General features: G+C 36.2%; 1 protein-coding gene and 1 long non-coding RNA gene across 3 annotated transcripts in view; both read left to right on the top strand.

Annotated features, from left to right (window-relative positions):
• Positions 1-2,246, top strand: part of LOC134791278 (brain-specific angiogenesis inhibitor 1-associated protein 2) — a 162,346-nt gene extending 160,100 nt beyond the window's left edge. Inside the window, exons 15-16 of one of the 2 annotated variants that reach the window (XM_063762267.1) lie at positions 16-1,830; positions 2,051-2,246. In XM_063762267.1, coding sequence (XP_063618337.1) covers positions 16-1,822 — 1,807 coding nt within the window. In that variant the 3' untranslated portion in view covers positions 1,823-1,830; positions 2,051-2,246. The remainder of the gene's footprint in view (positions 1-15; positions 1,831-2,050) is intronic. The other variant, XM_063762268.1, reaches the window with a different exon arrangement.
• The window catches only part of LOC134791347 (uncharacterized), a 198,494-nt gene extending 190,143 nt beyond the window's left edge, over positions 1-8,351 (top strand). The window contains exon 2 of the long non-coding RNA XR_010144291.1: positions 8,225-8,351. This is a non-coding gene — a long non-coding RNA (uncharacterized LOC134791347). The remainder of the gene's footprint in view (positions 1-8,224) is intronic.
• Positions 8,352-17,457: the final 9,106 nt, after the last annotated feature.

The following is a 17,457-nucleotide window of genomic DNA, read 5'->3' as shown; positions in this document are numbered from 1 at the left end:
TTTTCTGCCCCGTAGTAAATCTGCTCAGCAATCAAACGATCATAAAGCTTACCTGCTCAAAACCCAAAGCTTGAAACGAGGACCCAAACCAAACAATGTAAATGGCTACTTGACGGATGACCAGCAACTAATGCTACGGAACATGCTGGAAATGGATAAAGATTCACAAAAAGTAAAACGGACCAAGTCATTTTGGAAATTTGGTCGAACGACGAACGAAGAGATAATGGAGGGCATGTCACTTTGGCAGCATCGTGACATAGTTGATACTGTACCAGAATACAAGAAAAAACTTTTTGTTAAAATCAAGAAAGACCTGAGACCTGCTCCGGAGGTTCCAGAGACAAGGAACCAAATGACTCCAGAAAAGACACCGCCAATTGAAAATGGACAGTCGCGAAACAAAGAAACAATTGATAGAAAAGATGTAAAAGTTACCAATGGTATTCGTCAAGCAAAAAGTTTGGGCTCAATAGAAAATGAGGAACGGGTTGAAAGAATCAGAAAGAGCGAAATATACCACCAAAATACAGTCTTGAATATTAAAAAGACGTCATCAGAAAAAGTAATCGCTGAAGAAAAATCGGAAGAAATAGTACCTCGTAATGAGTCCCGACATTCTGATTTAACAAACACCAGTACTATCAAAACTAATTTCGAGAACAGTTTCTATAACGATGAAAATGGAGAAGGTTTTGTAATGAAGACTGTTAAACGACGTGAAATACTGCAAAGATACGACAATGACAGCGGTTCTGATGTTAATTCGGTGGCATCCAGTACTGATCCGTATGATTGCATCATAGTAGATGATCATATGACGTCTAGAAAACAACAAGAACTTGATAAACGCAGACAAACGCAAGCTATGGAAGATGACATCAAGAAAAGAAAAGAGAACGCATATATGCCTGAATTTGAAGAAATCGAAGTCACCCCTATAAAACCACATGTGCGTGCAACGCTGTCTTCTGATAAAGCCAAACGATCATCACACGAACACTCTCCTCCTAAGACTATGGAATTTAAAACTTTCAAAGACAATTCAAAAGATGTTAAGACATTTTCTGCGTCTTCGGAGACGTTGAAGTACAAAGACAATGAACCAGTTACTGATCGTTATGGCATTCCCACAGAACGCAATAATAATGACATAAGAAATGAAAATGCGTACAACGGGCGTGACGAAGGAACACTTAAATATAACAAAAAACGTTCCAGTAAAGAGGAAAAAATTAGACAACCACAGACTTTCGATAATGGACATCACAACAAAAAGGAATACCCACAAGCTGAAATTAGAACTACGAAGAAAGAGATGAGATCATATGAAAGCAGAGAGCCGAGAATTGATTATTCATTAGATAGACGTGCCGTACGAAAGGACTTTACAAATCCAAGGGACAACCGGGACCCGAGAACCAAAAACAGGGGGCAGAGAAGCTACGACGACAGTTCACTGCAATACAACGGACGCACAGACAGATATTACGAGTCAAACATATCGTACTTTAGTGACCAAGAGAGACGTGTCTCACGATACGATTATGAGACAGATTCAAAGAAAGCAGAAAAGACAAAAATGAGACAAGAAGAAGCGAGGCTAGAGGCCAGGAGGATAATGGACAGGCGTACCGAGGGACCATACAGCGAGTCTGATGACCAAAAGTTCAACGAGGCTTTAAAGCAACAACGACCACAGTTGCTGCCTCGCACCAAATTGCTCAAGAGATCCGTAGAAGGAAGCGAATTACCCGAAGAGGGCCATACTTTCGGCCCGTGGTATGACTTGTGGGGCCGCGAAACTAGCGTCTACAAATAGATCTACAGGTTTTGTTATGTTTTTGTTTTTATCGCTCTTAAAATTTATGTTGACTTAATTTTGTAGTTTGTAACCTTCTATTCTTAGTGTATCGCCTTATAAAACATCGATATTCTCACAATTACTTAAGGCCATATTAGTATATAAATTAATATATGTTTTATATAACCAAGTTAACGAGATTTTACCATATATTTAGAGTAATTAGTAAGGTAACTTTTTGTGCAGGCCTCAACAATTTGCGACCGTGAAGTTAAGGAAGGCACTCACGAACGATCGGTCCTCGCCCGCCATTGAATAGTGTTTTATAAATATTATTTTGTTAATTATGAAAGTGTAAATTAGACGTCTACTTGTATTTTGTACAGTTAAATATTCATAGTTTAACAAAGAATATATATATCACAATTTTTACAATAATTAACAGTATTGTTTTATTTGACATACCTTTCCTAACAAATAGCATTCAATAAATGGACATATGAAATACACCTGTACGAATATGATGGTGGCAATTTGATTGCCTGTCGTGTCATATGTCACTCTCCTACAAATACTTGTTTCATCAAACGACAACGATCAAAAAGACAAAGATGCCACCAAATATTCATAGTATTGTACCTATATGAATGTTTTTAGTGAAAATGTGGCAACAGCTAAGTAAGGTAAACGTAGGTACTAAGTTAGTGCTCGGCATGCTAATGCCCAATAGATGACACCTTGCTGTCACCTCTATTGACAATGACTTAAGTTTCAAAATGACATGTACTGGGACCGCGTCGAGCACCACTACGTTTACCTTATCGTTTTCCAATGGCTGTTATGGTTGTTATGAGTAGTGGAGCAGATTTCGTGTAAGTACACACATTAACAGATATAGTTGGTCAAACCAATTTGTCAACTCATCCTTTTCTTTTGGGTGCTAGTACTAGTGTAAGACAAAGATAGTATGATTCTCTCTGTCTATGATTGAAATGAGACAGTCCTTTGACAAACTATAATAGGTATAATTATGGTTTTCGAAATCGAAGGTGAAATAAAAACCAATTCTGGAAATTAGACAGTGACATAAGTCTACACAAGCACATAATGTGATTAATTTCTTAAACAAACAAAACAAGAGAAACAAGATAGTTTAATGGTCAGAAACTGCTAGACAAAATACATAAATATTTACGAAAAAAACACGCAATATAATAAACATACATCAGTTTGACAAACAGCATCAAATCCCCAATTTATATGCCTGATTAAGCCATAAATTCTACCCTAATACAATATATAACAATCACACAAAACAGAAAAAATCAATGTCAATTGGGCACGCGACAATGGCCGATGATTTATCGCCGGTTCCGGTTCCGGTGGGACGGGACCGGAGGTGACGCACAACACGGCGGGAGAAATATTTGCAGCGATATGTTACATGCCCTTTGGGTAGACGCTGTCAATTACAGGTCCGGGGAATGTGTTGGCGAAATATATTGTAGGTTTTTTAAGGGGCTCCCTGGCGCCAATAACTTTCGATCTAAATCCCTTGGTTTTCTAATGTTTTTTTATAGCATATCATATTAACAGTATTGGCTTTGAGCAATATAGTATTCCATATTTATATATTATTCAAAGTTCTTCCAGATATGTGGCATCAAAGTTGAAACATTTTAGGCCAAAAAACTGATATGCAGGTCATAACTTTTGTGCGCCGCGGGGAGCCCCGTGGAAATTGTAGCGTATGGATGCTTGCAACTCTGGAGGTGTCATAATAATGTTGGAAAATATGCACTTACCCCAATGCACCTTATATATATAAGGTGCATTGGGGTAAGCTTTCAAGCAGGGTAATTTTGAGAATGGGACTTTATCTATAAAACCAGAAGCATTTCATACTTGTTCAACGCTTACGCTACTGCAACGCTTACCAAGGCATCTTGCTTAGTACCTACCTGTACTGTTGCTACAGTACTTAGAAAGTGCTTCTATAGATTACTATCTAAAAACAAAGTAATTTTAAGTGGCAAATATTACTATATTTGCCACTTAAAATTACTTTGTTTTTGAAGGTACAGTCGAGGTCAAAAATACCTTTACAGTTGAGTGTTACAAAAATACCTTTACATTTAAATACGTTTACACATATGACAAAAACATGCTTACAACTCACATGACAGATTCTGCTTTTCAGTTAATGCTCCAAATTTCAGTTTATAATCTGTCTTCCATAAAAACATTTACAAAAATTGTGTCATAACAGATTTACATTGCATGTTACAGAATAAGATTTACTGCCAATGTGCCGTAAATACGTTTACATTTTCGGTGACATTAGAAACTTTACGATTAAGCTTACTTTTCGATTACATACATCTATTGTTACATAAATATCTTTACAGATTTGATTAGCCCGTTCTTAATTTTAATAATGACATGAAATCGTCATAAATATCAATTTTGGCTTTACAATCGACTTCAATAAAGATCTAATTCATTGAAATTTTTTCACACCAGCTACATGAATAAGGGATTTATGCGTGTATGGACTCTAAGGAAATATAGCGATGTATAAAAATGTGTACCTGTACAACATACATTTGTCTGAGTATTAGAAAGCCAATACTTCAGAACGTTTAAGTATTGTCAAGTCGAAATATAAAAATGACTATTATCAAAGTATAAAAATGTCTACAATAAAAAAACTTAAATTTTTAAAAGACAACGTATAAAAATGTCTATTTTCTTTACTTACCAGGATCATAATAATATACAGCCTTGGCCAAAAGTATTGAGCACTCATGCGTTTTTCATATAAAAGTCATAATTTAAAAGCTTCATTTATATCTACTATAGAAAGTTGCATATCTTTCGGAATAATTAGTGATATTTATTGATGTTAAAGGAAATTAAGCAGAAAAAATACTATTACAGCGGTTTCGCACTACGTCCGATCCGAACCCGTGAAAATATAAAAAAATTTGATGCTGACTGTACTGTACTCGTAACTGGTCGTCAGCTATATTTCTTTTCATTCGAGTAGTAATTTTTGTACTTACTTCGATATTTATATATTCCATCTAACATACTCGTACATGTGGACATTTTTATACTCTGTCAAAAATATACAGAGACGAAAATATTCAAGTGGACATTTGTATACATCGTCATATTTTCTTTTAGTCTATTGTCGCAACATCTTTATATTTCGTCTAATATACATGTGGACATTTTTATACTTTGTCAAAATTATACAGGGATGAAATTATTCAAGTGGACATTTGTATACATCGCCATATTTCTTTATAGTCCATACACGCATAAATCCTTATTAATAATTGTAAATTGTGTTGTAATTTCTAAGTAATTGAAAAAAATATTATTTGGTACAAGTTTTTATTGCCGACTGTACTTTTGCACTACGATAATCAACTACTCATCGAGAGGATAATAACTAGGCCAAACCTGGGCCAAACACGACGGATGAAAGAGATAGATTATTTGACAGTATGGTACTGTTTTCGGTGATTGTCATTATTCAAATTAAGAAAATCAAATCTGTAAAGATATTTATGTAACAATAGGTGTATGCAATCGAAAAGTAAGCTTGATCGTAAAGTTTCTAATGTCACTGAAAATGTAAACGTATTTACGGCACATTGGCAGTAAATCTTATTCTGTAACATGCAATGTAAATCTGTTATGACACAATTTTTGTAAATGTTTTTATGGAAGACAGATTATAAACTGAAATTTGGAGCATTAACTAAAAAGCAGAATGTGTCATATGAGTTGTAAGCATGTTTTTGTCATGCAATGTGTAAACGTATTTAAATGTAAAGCTATTTTTGTAACACTCAACTGTAAAGGTATTTATGACCTCGACTGTACTATATACCGCTAATAGGTTAAAAAATTGCACATTAAGATCTGATTGAAATAAATTAAAATAAATGAAATAAAATTCGTTTAAGGTTATTCAAAAAATGAATAAAATACTTTACTTTCGTTTAAGTAGGTAGGTACCTATGTCATGCCAAGCACCTAACTTTACGAAAACTTTTAGTGTACCAAACAGAAAATGGCTTAAGTATTTTTATAATAAACCTCAGAGTATACACTAAAATTAGAATATAAACGAGTCTATTTATGTATACGGTACTTTGCAAAGTAGGTACCTACTTCGGAGTCAAGTGTCTTATAATGAAATGCAAATGAGAAATTCTTATCAGTCAAGATTCCACTCTTAGCAAAAAGATAAGTGATTCTATTTAAACACCAACATTTCTCATCGGTAAAAGTCAACAACCTCAGCAAAACGTGGAAACTTTTTAAGTAGAAACAATTAGTCCGGATGAGAAGCATAAGTGCCGAAAATCCGACCAATGTTTCCGGAAAACTACGTACATTCATGTACATTCTAAGGAATTTCACACAAAAGAGGGTTCATATTAGTGATGGGATAATTCGAGTCTTATGAGTTTAAAATCGATGAATTTTGCCAGCGCTTATTAAAAGTTTTCTAAATCTTTTTATAGTTACTTATAATTCGAATATTAAAAATGTCTATTTGACTTTTTCTGCATATATGCTCACAACTGCATTGCGACCGTAAATGAGCGTTTTCCAAAAAAAAAATACATTTCACTCATGTATTCAAAATATTGACTTCTTGGGCTCATTTTACTCAGAATCATTTGTACATTCACGCCTCATAAATGAAAAAATGTGTCCCAAAATTTAGTATAAAAAAATATTTTCCAGTGCGTCACGTTCATACAAATAAAAAAACTTTTCATACAAAAATGTGACGATCTGAAAAGGAAATCTTGGGACACATTTTTTCATGCATGAGGTGTGAATGTACAAATTATTCTGAGTAAAATGAGCCCAAGAAGTCAATATTTTGAAAAAATGAATGAAATGTACATTTTTTTTAGAAAACGCTCAAATGTCAGAATCGATGTTGCTGCCCGGTTTTTGCATTTGCGGCAGCAATGCAGCCATCAGTAATGCTGCGCTGCAATACTGCAGCAACGATGCTGGTGTCTTAGAGCATTTAATAACTGAAGTCGCCTTTAAGAGCTTACCCCTCTGCCGAAAACCTTGCACCATTGTGCAAACTTTTGTATGGACTGACGTTTATCAGACATGGCTATTCGTACGTTACATTTGACGTGCCCCTCCCCCGCAAAAATCGGCAGACTGCTTTGAACAGAAAATGGCAGATAAGGCGTCTCCAGTTACTAAATGCTCGTAAGGCTGGTATAGTTCATTCATCATTAACATTTGTTACTTTCAACTTTTTAGTTCATAATTACACAGGTCAAAAATACAGAAATACAATGTCAAAAATTATACAATTAATAATAAATACATGCCTAAAAACTAAGAAATAAATAAGCAATTAATTCTAAAACAATAAAATACAATCTACATACAATTTCATCCATCAATATTATAAAATTAAATCTAAAATAACCCGCCCTGGATCGTACCTGGCTCAAATGTCCCCATTATTCCCGCTGCTTACTACTTTTACTTTTACTTGTGCTAGTTACTTTTTAGTTAATAAACTCGAGTCTCAAAGAATCTTCAAAGACTCGTCTTCACAATATTAGTTTTACGTCACTAGCAAAGGGTGCTCAGCATTTTATTTGTAAAGCAAGTGCGGTATGAAGGCACGATTATGTGCGACTTGGCGCAGGAAGAGCAACGTGCGGAGTTCACGGAGTCAAAGCGCATTCCTGCTATATTCTGAAGAGCCTTGTCGGCGAGGTTTGTATATAAGTATCCTTATGTAAGTATGAAAAACATGAATCTAGTTTATAACTGGATCAGGCATGAGGGGTGGGGGGAATTGACCAAACGGGATAGTCTTATGTAGCTTTCAGTGGGAGCACCAGCGAAAGCGCTATTATTGGTTGTCCTTGTCACAATCTCACATTTTTTTATTCCCCGCCGTAAATTTAGTATGGATTATGGTGGGCAACAAATAAATTCGACCAATCATAGTGTCGCATTGCGTATGTTTTGTCCCTCACGGTGGCACGCGTATCGCACGTCTATAGGATCCTACCATCTATGATGAAAAATAATGTCGATAAAGTCTTTTTAATCTTTCTAGCGTCCCGGGTTTTGCCATCGCTCGCTTCACACTGTGTATGGTGGTGAAAAACTGTCACCCGACATTTTTTTTGTTCGCCAGACCATACCCAACAACATGGCCCGACATCCAAAAGCATGGATTCAAGGCGACATAATAAATAAATATAAATTAATATTAGGGGACATCTTACGCAGATCAACTTAGCCCCAAACTAAGCAAAGCTACTATACTATGCTATACTAGTTGGTGCTAGGTGACGATATACAGTCATATTTCTAAAAACAAATACAGACTTAAGTACATAGAAAACACTCATGGCTCAGGAACAAATATTTGTGTTCATCACACAAATAAATGCCCTTACCGGGATTCGAACCCAGGACTATCGGCTTCACAGGCAGGGTCACTACCCACTAGGCCAAACAGGTCGTCTATATAGACTTTTCCCTCATAAAAGTCGACAAAGAAATCAATTTGCAGTGCAAACCGAGCGAGTATATCAATGTTTCCACACCATCAAGTCGCACTCCACAATGTTAAGCTTGACTCACGTTAGACCGTCCGGGGCGTCCGACATGACATTTTTTACGACTGCTGATCGGTGATCGGGTCAAACAGATCACTGTGTTATGTCTTTCCTGTAGACATACACAAGAGTTAAGGGCTATAAAGGTTAATTTTCTTATTTAACCCTTATCCACATGAAAAGGTCCTCCTTTTATTTAGAGAACTATGATAAAATCATTGCTTACACGCCCACAAGCTGTTAACAGTGGCGGATTTGCAGTCTTTGCCACCCTAGGCCCCAGGCCCTGTAACTGCCCCTTTCTCAGCGCCCATCATATTGACTACATTTTGAGTTATTTCTTGTTATCATCAGCGAATTTTTTGTCACAATTCGCCGCCCCTAATATCTTGCCGCCCTAGGCCCGGGCCTACTTGGCCTTAGGGCAAATCCGCCACTGGCTGTTAACTATAGCCCACAGGAGAGAAAAATGTGCTGTTCGCGATAACACACTAGTTTTCTCTTCTGTGGGCAATAGTTAACAGCTTGTGGGCATGTAAGCAATGATTTTATCATAGTTCTCTAAATAAAAGGAGGACCTTTTCACGTGGATAAGGGTTAAATAAGAAAATTAACCTTTATAGCCCTTAACTCTTGTGTATGTCTACAGGAAAGACATAACACAGTGATCTGTTTGACCCGATCACGTGATGCTTTCCATAGAAAACGAAGCGCCGGAAGCTCTGGCCCCCGCCACGGCCCGGTCTAACGTGAGTCATCCTTTATTGTAAAATTTAAGAAAGGCCTTCTATAAGCAGTTTTTCGACTGACACGATATTTTTTCATGTAAAACAAAATGATTATAAAATGTAGCCAACATATGGACGACGTAATCCGGATGATAAGCGTACAGGGCAATTTGGCACCGGCACGGCGCTCTATCGCCGCCCGTTGCCAGCAGAGCTGTGTTCCACTCAGTTACCGAGCAATTGTTGAGAGGACCAGTTTTGTGACCAGTAACACAATTTTTTGTTTTTTAATTAATAATTACACTTTAAACTATAATTTCAACATAAAGACGGAGAGCTGGCCACGGAATATATTATTACCCAATTTGATGAACAACCAAATCTTTGACTCCGAGGTCCTCCATTGGATAGTAGCCAGTAGCAATACCACGAGCCGGGATATTCAGTTGAAGTCTGCTTCATCAATTTCATCATCAACCCCTTCTTTATAATACCCCGCACGAAGCTTACTTACCCATCTATTTCCCATTAGATATAAGGTAAACGTACTGGTGCTCGACGCGGTCCCAGTACATGACATCTTGAAACTTAAGTCATTGTCAATAGAGGTGACAGCAAGGTGTCATGTATTGGGCATTAGGTGTCATGCATTGGGTACTAGTACGTTTACCTTACAATTTCCGGCTATTAAAAAAAGTCCTGTTTGGTCAATAAAAAAATAAATAAGACAATCTGTGCGAATACCTATAGAAAAAAACCGGAGACGGAAAAAAGTCCGCATGACGTGAGGTCAAACCGAAATAAGTTACGTGGCGATTTGTCACCGTCGGTAAACAACGACATTGACACATTCGTTTATGTTTGGAAAGGTAACATATAACTGACTGCTTTTATACCTTATGTCGTTGTGATAAGGGACACGAATGAATTGTTAAATATGTTGACAATGGTACGCGGATATTGATGGTGATAGCTAGTTTTAACCACAATTTGAATGAATCTGTAATTGGGGAAAATCAGATTTAAATATTACAGCTTATTGCTTTAAAACTGTATTTTGTATGCTTGACAATTTAACAAGGCTTTAAATATAATGAAATATTAATTGCAGTTATTTCAGGCAGGTAGAGATTAAACGTTTTTAAATGCGCAACACTAAAAGAACAGTATCATGTAAATCTTTTTATAAAGACACAAAACGCACATATTAAGCAGCAAAAATCGGTACGGTACGGGGTACGGGGCATGTGTAAGTTGAGAAAAGTTAGAAAAGTCCTCGGAAATTTCGGGAAACATTTTCAACTAGTTTAATATTTAAATCGCATACAAGTTGCGGGCTTAGATTAACATGTGTTATCCAGGAATGATGAACTGCCCTCCAGGGAGCGGCGCGAGGCTGTGAAAGATCGCAAGTGGGAATGTAAATGTAACCGATGCTGTTTGGCGGGATTTTTACGCGGAAACTGAGATAACATCATTCAACTATTATTACTAACGTCAAAGACTCCGTATAAGATGAATAAAGTCTAAGAAAAAAACGTGCCTCGGAAATCAAGAAAAAGTCATTCTCGGATAGATGGCGCACACACCTTTGGCCTATGGTCGGCTAGATGGCGTTGACGACACCGTTTTATATTTAACAATTTTAACACATAGGTATCAGTGAATGAACATGGGTCAAAATTATATAAAAATAATAAACTAATTTATCCATATTGCCCATAGTGGCCAGATATTGCACTAAATAGAGACGAGTGGAGGAAGAGGGGGGAGGCCTTTGCCCAGCAGTGGGACACAGTGGGCTCTGAATAATAATAATAATAATAATTTATCCATATCGACGATGGAAAGGAGAAACCCCTTAAGCGACATTTTGCTAACTTTACAGGAGAGCGTTTTAAAGTATACATTTTCAAAAAAAATCGTAACTTATTTTCTAGTTGTTTTAAAGACTTCAGTTCTATGAACGTATTTTATTAAATTGTAATACCTAATCATTAGTAGTAACGTTACTGAAAAAATCATAGAATCTTCTGATATAAATGTCGTTTAATTTAAAGTGAACTTAAGATAAAACCAGAGAAACCCTTTAAGCGACATTACAATTTTTAGGCAGATACTAGAAAAAAACAATGAAATGACCTATTATATCATACGTATTACTGGAATATTACTTTAAGCAACTATAGTGAGGACAACGTTTTCTCATTATTATTAAAGAGATTTTGTGGTCCAGAATTGTGTTACCTATGCAACTAATATAATTAATTATTATGTATATTTTAAATCCAATATAAACACAATTATTGATAATTATGTCATCTTAAACGGGTACCTTGTAACCTAAAACCGGATAAAACAGGAATGTACGGGGTAAACATGAATAAGTAAATAAAACAAAAAAAAACGATAATGTGTAATTGTAATGTGTGATTATTACACATCTTAATGAATACCTACTACCTACACAAATGGGTATGTTACTTCTTAAATACATAATATTAATTATAATAAATAAACACTTATAAATTAACAACAAACTCACAAAATATCGTACATACCTAGCTGTCTGTGACGGCAAACAGCGAGACAACCGCCTCCCCGCGATGTTCGCTGCCGACTGAAGCGACCGACTGGTTACTTCGTGTTCATAAAACCGCCATTTACAGGTATATTACACTAAAATTGGTACACTGATGCGACGATTGACAGGTAAAACCGATAATTTAAGCCCCAGGATACCTTTTAGATCTTTCACTTAAACGACTAAAGCAAGTATTAACAAATACATTAAGCGACATAAATGCTAAAATTCAACGTGTCGCTTAAAGGAGCAAATTCTGTCATAAATTTTGTGACAACCAATTAACCGACAGCATTTGTTGTTCATAATACCAAAAGACACGATTAAGCGCCTAACCTTGTATATTCAGTATTTGTAATAAACACTTTAACGCCATCACTACAAATTAAAGCAATATTTAAAATCACTTTAAGCGATCAAGTAAAAATTTGTGTGTAGTTTAAGTGACGTAGTTCAAATTTAAATCAAATTATGTGTCGCATGAAGGGAGGGTTTTTAAATGTGTCCACTATTAATAACCTAACTTAACCGACATCAAAGTCATCAGATCGCTACGTAACCCGGCTTAAAAGACGCAGAAAAAAAGCTGATTCCAACGGTATATATAACTCAATTACATTCAAAATGTCGCTTAAGGGGTTTCTCCTTTCCACCGTCGATATATATATTTTTTTTCGATAGCTTTATACGTTTTCATTTTGAGTTTTAGTCGTGTGTCGATAGATGGCAGTAAATTTACTGTGACTACAAAATTTACTATGACAGGACCCCTCTATACTATTATATCGATTCTCTGTGCTAACGTATAGAACCGGCACACAGCCTTAGAACATGATTGGCGCGACAGTTTTATGTTGCCGTGAGATAGACTACCCGTCCCTCTTTAATTAATATAGTTAGACAAAGACGGGTTGTCTATCTCGCGGCGACATACTGTCGCGCCAATCATGTGCTAGGCCTGGCCTACTGAAGCAGTATTTTGCGCCATGAGTTGATTTTGTTTTGACAACAAACCATAGAAGCGTAGCGAGTCTCGCGAACTAAACGCAAAAGCGCCATGAATTTCACGGCGCTTAACGAAGTTTTTTTCGCGTGGTATAGGTTGTATATTGTATGTATAGGTTGCGATTGCGACAATTTCATTGTTTGGTAAGTACTATCTCAATGGATAATATTTGACAATACGAGTACCGTAGACCGTAGTACCTGTAGTAATGTATGCTTGTAACGAAACGCAACTACAGACTGTTTATAATGACCCAATGCATATGGAAGTAACAGTGACAGCGAGCGGCATTTGTTTTAGTACAGACGCTGTTGAAGGAGAATGAACTGGGTAACTTTATGGGGAGCCATACAGGACTTACTGATAGATGGATGTTGTTTGAAGACTGTAAAGATATTATAAAATTAATTTAATAAAACTCAGTGTCAGCAGCAAGTGGTTTTTATTACAAAACATTACATGGCGCAGTCGTCAATCGAACATACGAAGATTTATTCTGAATAATAAAATACGGAGGACAAGAAAGGCCTTAGAAGCAATAATGTCGGGTATAGAATTTAAAATGCCTGCACCGCTGCAATTAGATTCAGTTGGTGATATGTTATTAAAGTGGACGAATTTCAAGCAACAGCTTCAGATTTTTATTACGGCCGCTGGATTAACAAATGTGAGTGAGGCTAGAAAGTCGGCAATTTTATTGAATTGTATCGGACAAGAAGGACTGGAACTGTATTATAACTTAATAAAGGGCTCGGAAGACACCACAAAATTTGATGATTTGCTCAAATTGTTCGATGAATATTTCAAACCCAAGCAAAATGAACTCATCAACACTTTTAATTTTAATAACAGAAATACATGAAAATGCCTTTTGTAATATAAAAAAATGCATAAGTGCAACACCTGTATTAAGAAATTTTAATGTGTCTTTACCTGTGACAATACAATGTGACGCTAGTAAGGACGGTTTGGGTTGCTGCTTGATGCAGCAGGGCAAGCCGGTTTGTTATGCATCAAGAAGTCTTACCAGTGCAGAAAAAAATTTTTCACAGATTGAAAAAGAATTGTTGAGTGTAGTTTGGGCCACTAAAAAGTTTCATTATTACATCTATGGAAAAAAATGTACTGTACTTAATGATCATAAACCGTTGGAAACTCTATTAAAGAAAGGTATCCATGAAATCCCCTCTGCTAGATTACAAAGACTTAAATTGAAGTTATTAAAATATGATATCGATTTTAAATATTTAAAAGGCCGCTTGATGCATATTGCAGATTTGTTGTCACGTAGTTATTTAAATGAAGTAGATGAAGATCAGTCATATATGTTTGAAGTTATACATTGTATTGGATTAGGGAATTATTTACAATGTACAGATGAACAGAAACGAGAATTAATTGAAGAAACTTCAAAAGATGAGACTTTATCAACATTGTTATTGTATACACAGGAAGGTTGGCCAGAGACTATTAATATAATACCGGATAATGTTAAACATTTTTTTAAATTGAGACATGAAGTTACTATAGATCAGAAATTGCTTTTTATGAATGATAGATTGATTGTTCCAAAGTCATTAAGATTAACAATTTAAAAAAAATTACATGAAGGACATTTAGGAATAACAAAGATGAAACAAACTGTTAGGGGTTTATATTATTGGCCACAAATGGATGCTCATATTGAATCATTTGTTAAACAATGTTTCATCTGTCAAACGTATCAAAATAATAATATAAAAGAGCCATTATTATGTCATGATGTACCTTCTTTACCATTTGTAAAAATTGGAATTGATATAATGGATTTTAAGAGGAAAAGTTACTTAGTTATTTATGATTATATGTCAAAATGGTTAGATATTAAACCCATTTCGAATAAGTCCTCTCAGTGTATAATTAATGTTTTAACAGATGTGTTTAGTTGTTTTGGCATACCATTGGAAGTAGTAGCAGATCATGTTCCATTTGATTCATTTCAATGCAAACAGTTTGCAAGTGAATGGGGTTTTAAATTCATTTACTCAAGCCCAAGATATCCACAGTCCAACGGTATGGCAGAACGTGGTGTGCAAATTGCTAAAAAAATGTTAACAAAATGTAATGATGATAAAACAGATTATAGAATTGCTTTGTTAAAATATAGGTCATCTCCTGTATCTGGCACACATTTTACACCTTCTCAATTAATGATGAATAGGAATTTAAAAACAAAACTACCTTGCACTTATAAATATTTGAAACCTAAGTTGAATCATAATACTAATATGGAATTTGATAAGGTTAGGAATAGAAACATAAATAATTATAATGAAAATACTAAAGAGAAGCCTCATTTTCAAGTAGGCCAAAATGTATGGTTTAAAATAGACCCAAGTTCTAAGAAATGGTTGTTGGGTAAGATTGTTAGCAATAATAAATTTAGGTCTTATAATATTGAAGATAGTAATGGTTGTAGATATACTAGAACTTCATTTCATGTTCGACCTCAATAATTCGGTGTTACTTTATGGTTTAAGAATGTGTAGTGCGGGAGCACTGTATTTTTATTGTTGTAACTTAAGGTTATTTTAAGTTTGTTAGATTGTTAGTCTTCTTAAGTTATAAAAAAAAAAATGTTTTTTTTTTGTTTGTAAAAGGGGGATGATGTAGTAATGTATGCTTGTAACGAAACGCAACTACAGACTGTTTATAATGACCCAATGCATATGGAAGTAACAGTGACAGCGAGCGGCATTTGTTTTAGTACAGACGCTGTTGAAGGAGAATGAACTGGGTAACTTTATGGGGAGCCATACAGGACTTACTGATAGATGGATGTTGTTTGAAGACTGTAAAGATATTATAAAATTAATTTAATAAAACTCAGTGTCAGCAGCAAGTGGTTTTTATTACAAAACATTACAGTACCATCCAACTATTCTCGAAAAGCTCCCGACTATGGTCCAAAATTGAATCGGATTTCTTCGCTCAGGTGTGACTATTATTCAAATGTCTTGTTTCTATGGCAAGATAAATTTGGAAGAAATTTCAGTCAAATCCAAAAAACACATTCTATTTATCATTATCTTCCTCGCGTTATTCCGGCTTCTTGGCTCATGGGAACCTGCGGTCCGCTTGGCAAATAATCCCGAGAATTGGCTTAGGCACTAGTTTTTAGGGTTCCGTACCCAAAGGGTAAAACGGGACCCTATTACTAAGACTTCGCTGTCCGTCCGTCCGTCCGTCCGTCCGTCCGTCCGTCCGTCCGTCCGTCTGTCACCAGGCTGTATCTCAGGAACCGTGATAGCTAGACAGTTGAAATTTTCACAGATGATGTATTTCTGTTGCCGCTATAACAACAAATACTAAAAACAGAATAAAATAAAGATTTAAATGGGGCTCCCATACAACAAACGTGATTTTTGACCAAAGTTAAGCAACGTCGGGAGTGGTCAGTACTTGGATGGGTGACCGTTTTTTTTTTTGCTTTTTTTTCGTTTTTTTTTTGCATTATGGTACGGAACCCTTCGTGCGCGAGTCCGACTCGCACTTGCCCGGTTTTTTAGACCTTCCTTGTTGGGATTAGTCCGGTTTCCTCACGATGTTTTCCTTTACCGCCTCCACATACCTACCTAACTTATTACGTATTGAACTCTTGGGCCATAGTCGTTATACTGAACTATAGTTGGGTTGCTTTACGGTAATTAAATAGACACAAACAAGTCAAAATATTAATTAAGCGTTTTATATTCGGTTCAATGGCGGCGGCGACTAGGTTCGCGTGACTGTTAGCGTCACTTGCACCATCCCACTAACCTGGGGTTAACCGGTTAAACCGTTAACCCAGTGTCAAATTGTACTGGTAATCATAGTAACTCCAGGTATAACCCGTTAACCCTGGGTTAAGGTACTTAAGTTGAATACTCACAAGTCTCACAATTTGCTGACCAATCTCACCATACTTTACTAACTGCCTCTACTCGCAATGATTTATCGTTTTTGCAAGTAGTGCAATGATATCCAAGCAGATGTAGCCAGTATTAGAACAAAATAACACTCCACCATTATGTCAGTAGAATAAAATTGACGGCCCAACTTTATGTGTATCCGGCTATTGCCCCACTTGTGCGCGCCAACTGATGCCGCTGAAGCCAAATTTTAGATTGGCAGAGGCGGCGTGCTGTGACCCGCATCTCTTAACGACAGCAGGCAGGCATGAGTGCACAGGAATGGAATAGAACAAAAACTGCATGACCTACTGGTCCGGAAACTACTGTTTCCGATCAATCAACGAAAAACAATTATATAGTTGGCCAATCATGAGTCATAAAGTAGCTCCAAACTTTGAACTTAGCAAGAAGCGGGACGTTTTGGAAACAAAAAAAAATGACACTTAACGCAAACGCCTAGGTACAGTCGACGTCAAAGATATGTTTACACTTTTGCACCTTACTCCTTTATAATAAGGCGAAAAGTGTAAACATATATTTGACGTCGACTGTACGTCACGTCACGTTATCGAATGAAATATACACTAGGGTAAAGGAGGGGCAACGTGATTCACTGTCAAACATCGATCTTGTAAGACAATGAGAATTTTATACAAACTATTATGTGCTACGGTGGGCAAAACAGACGCATTTTGCGAAGTCAACGCAAAGACAGACAGCCTCTGTCCCCGTGTTTGCCCTCGCAAAGTAAATGTCAATAAA

This window comes from Cydia splendana, chromosome 6 (assembly GCF_910591565.1).
Source record: "Cydia splendana chromosome 6, ilCydSple1.2, whole genome shotgun sequence".
NCBI classification, from domain to species: domain Eukaryota; kingdom Metazoa; phylum Arthropoda; class Insecta; order Lepidoptera; family Tortricidae; genus Cydia; species Cydia splendana.
The sequence above is the reverse complement of the archived record's forward strand: the minus strand, read 5'-3'. Positions and strand labels throughout refer to the sequence as shown.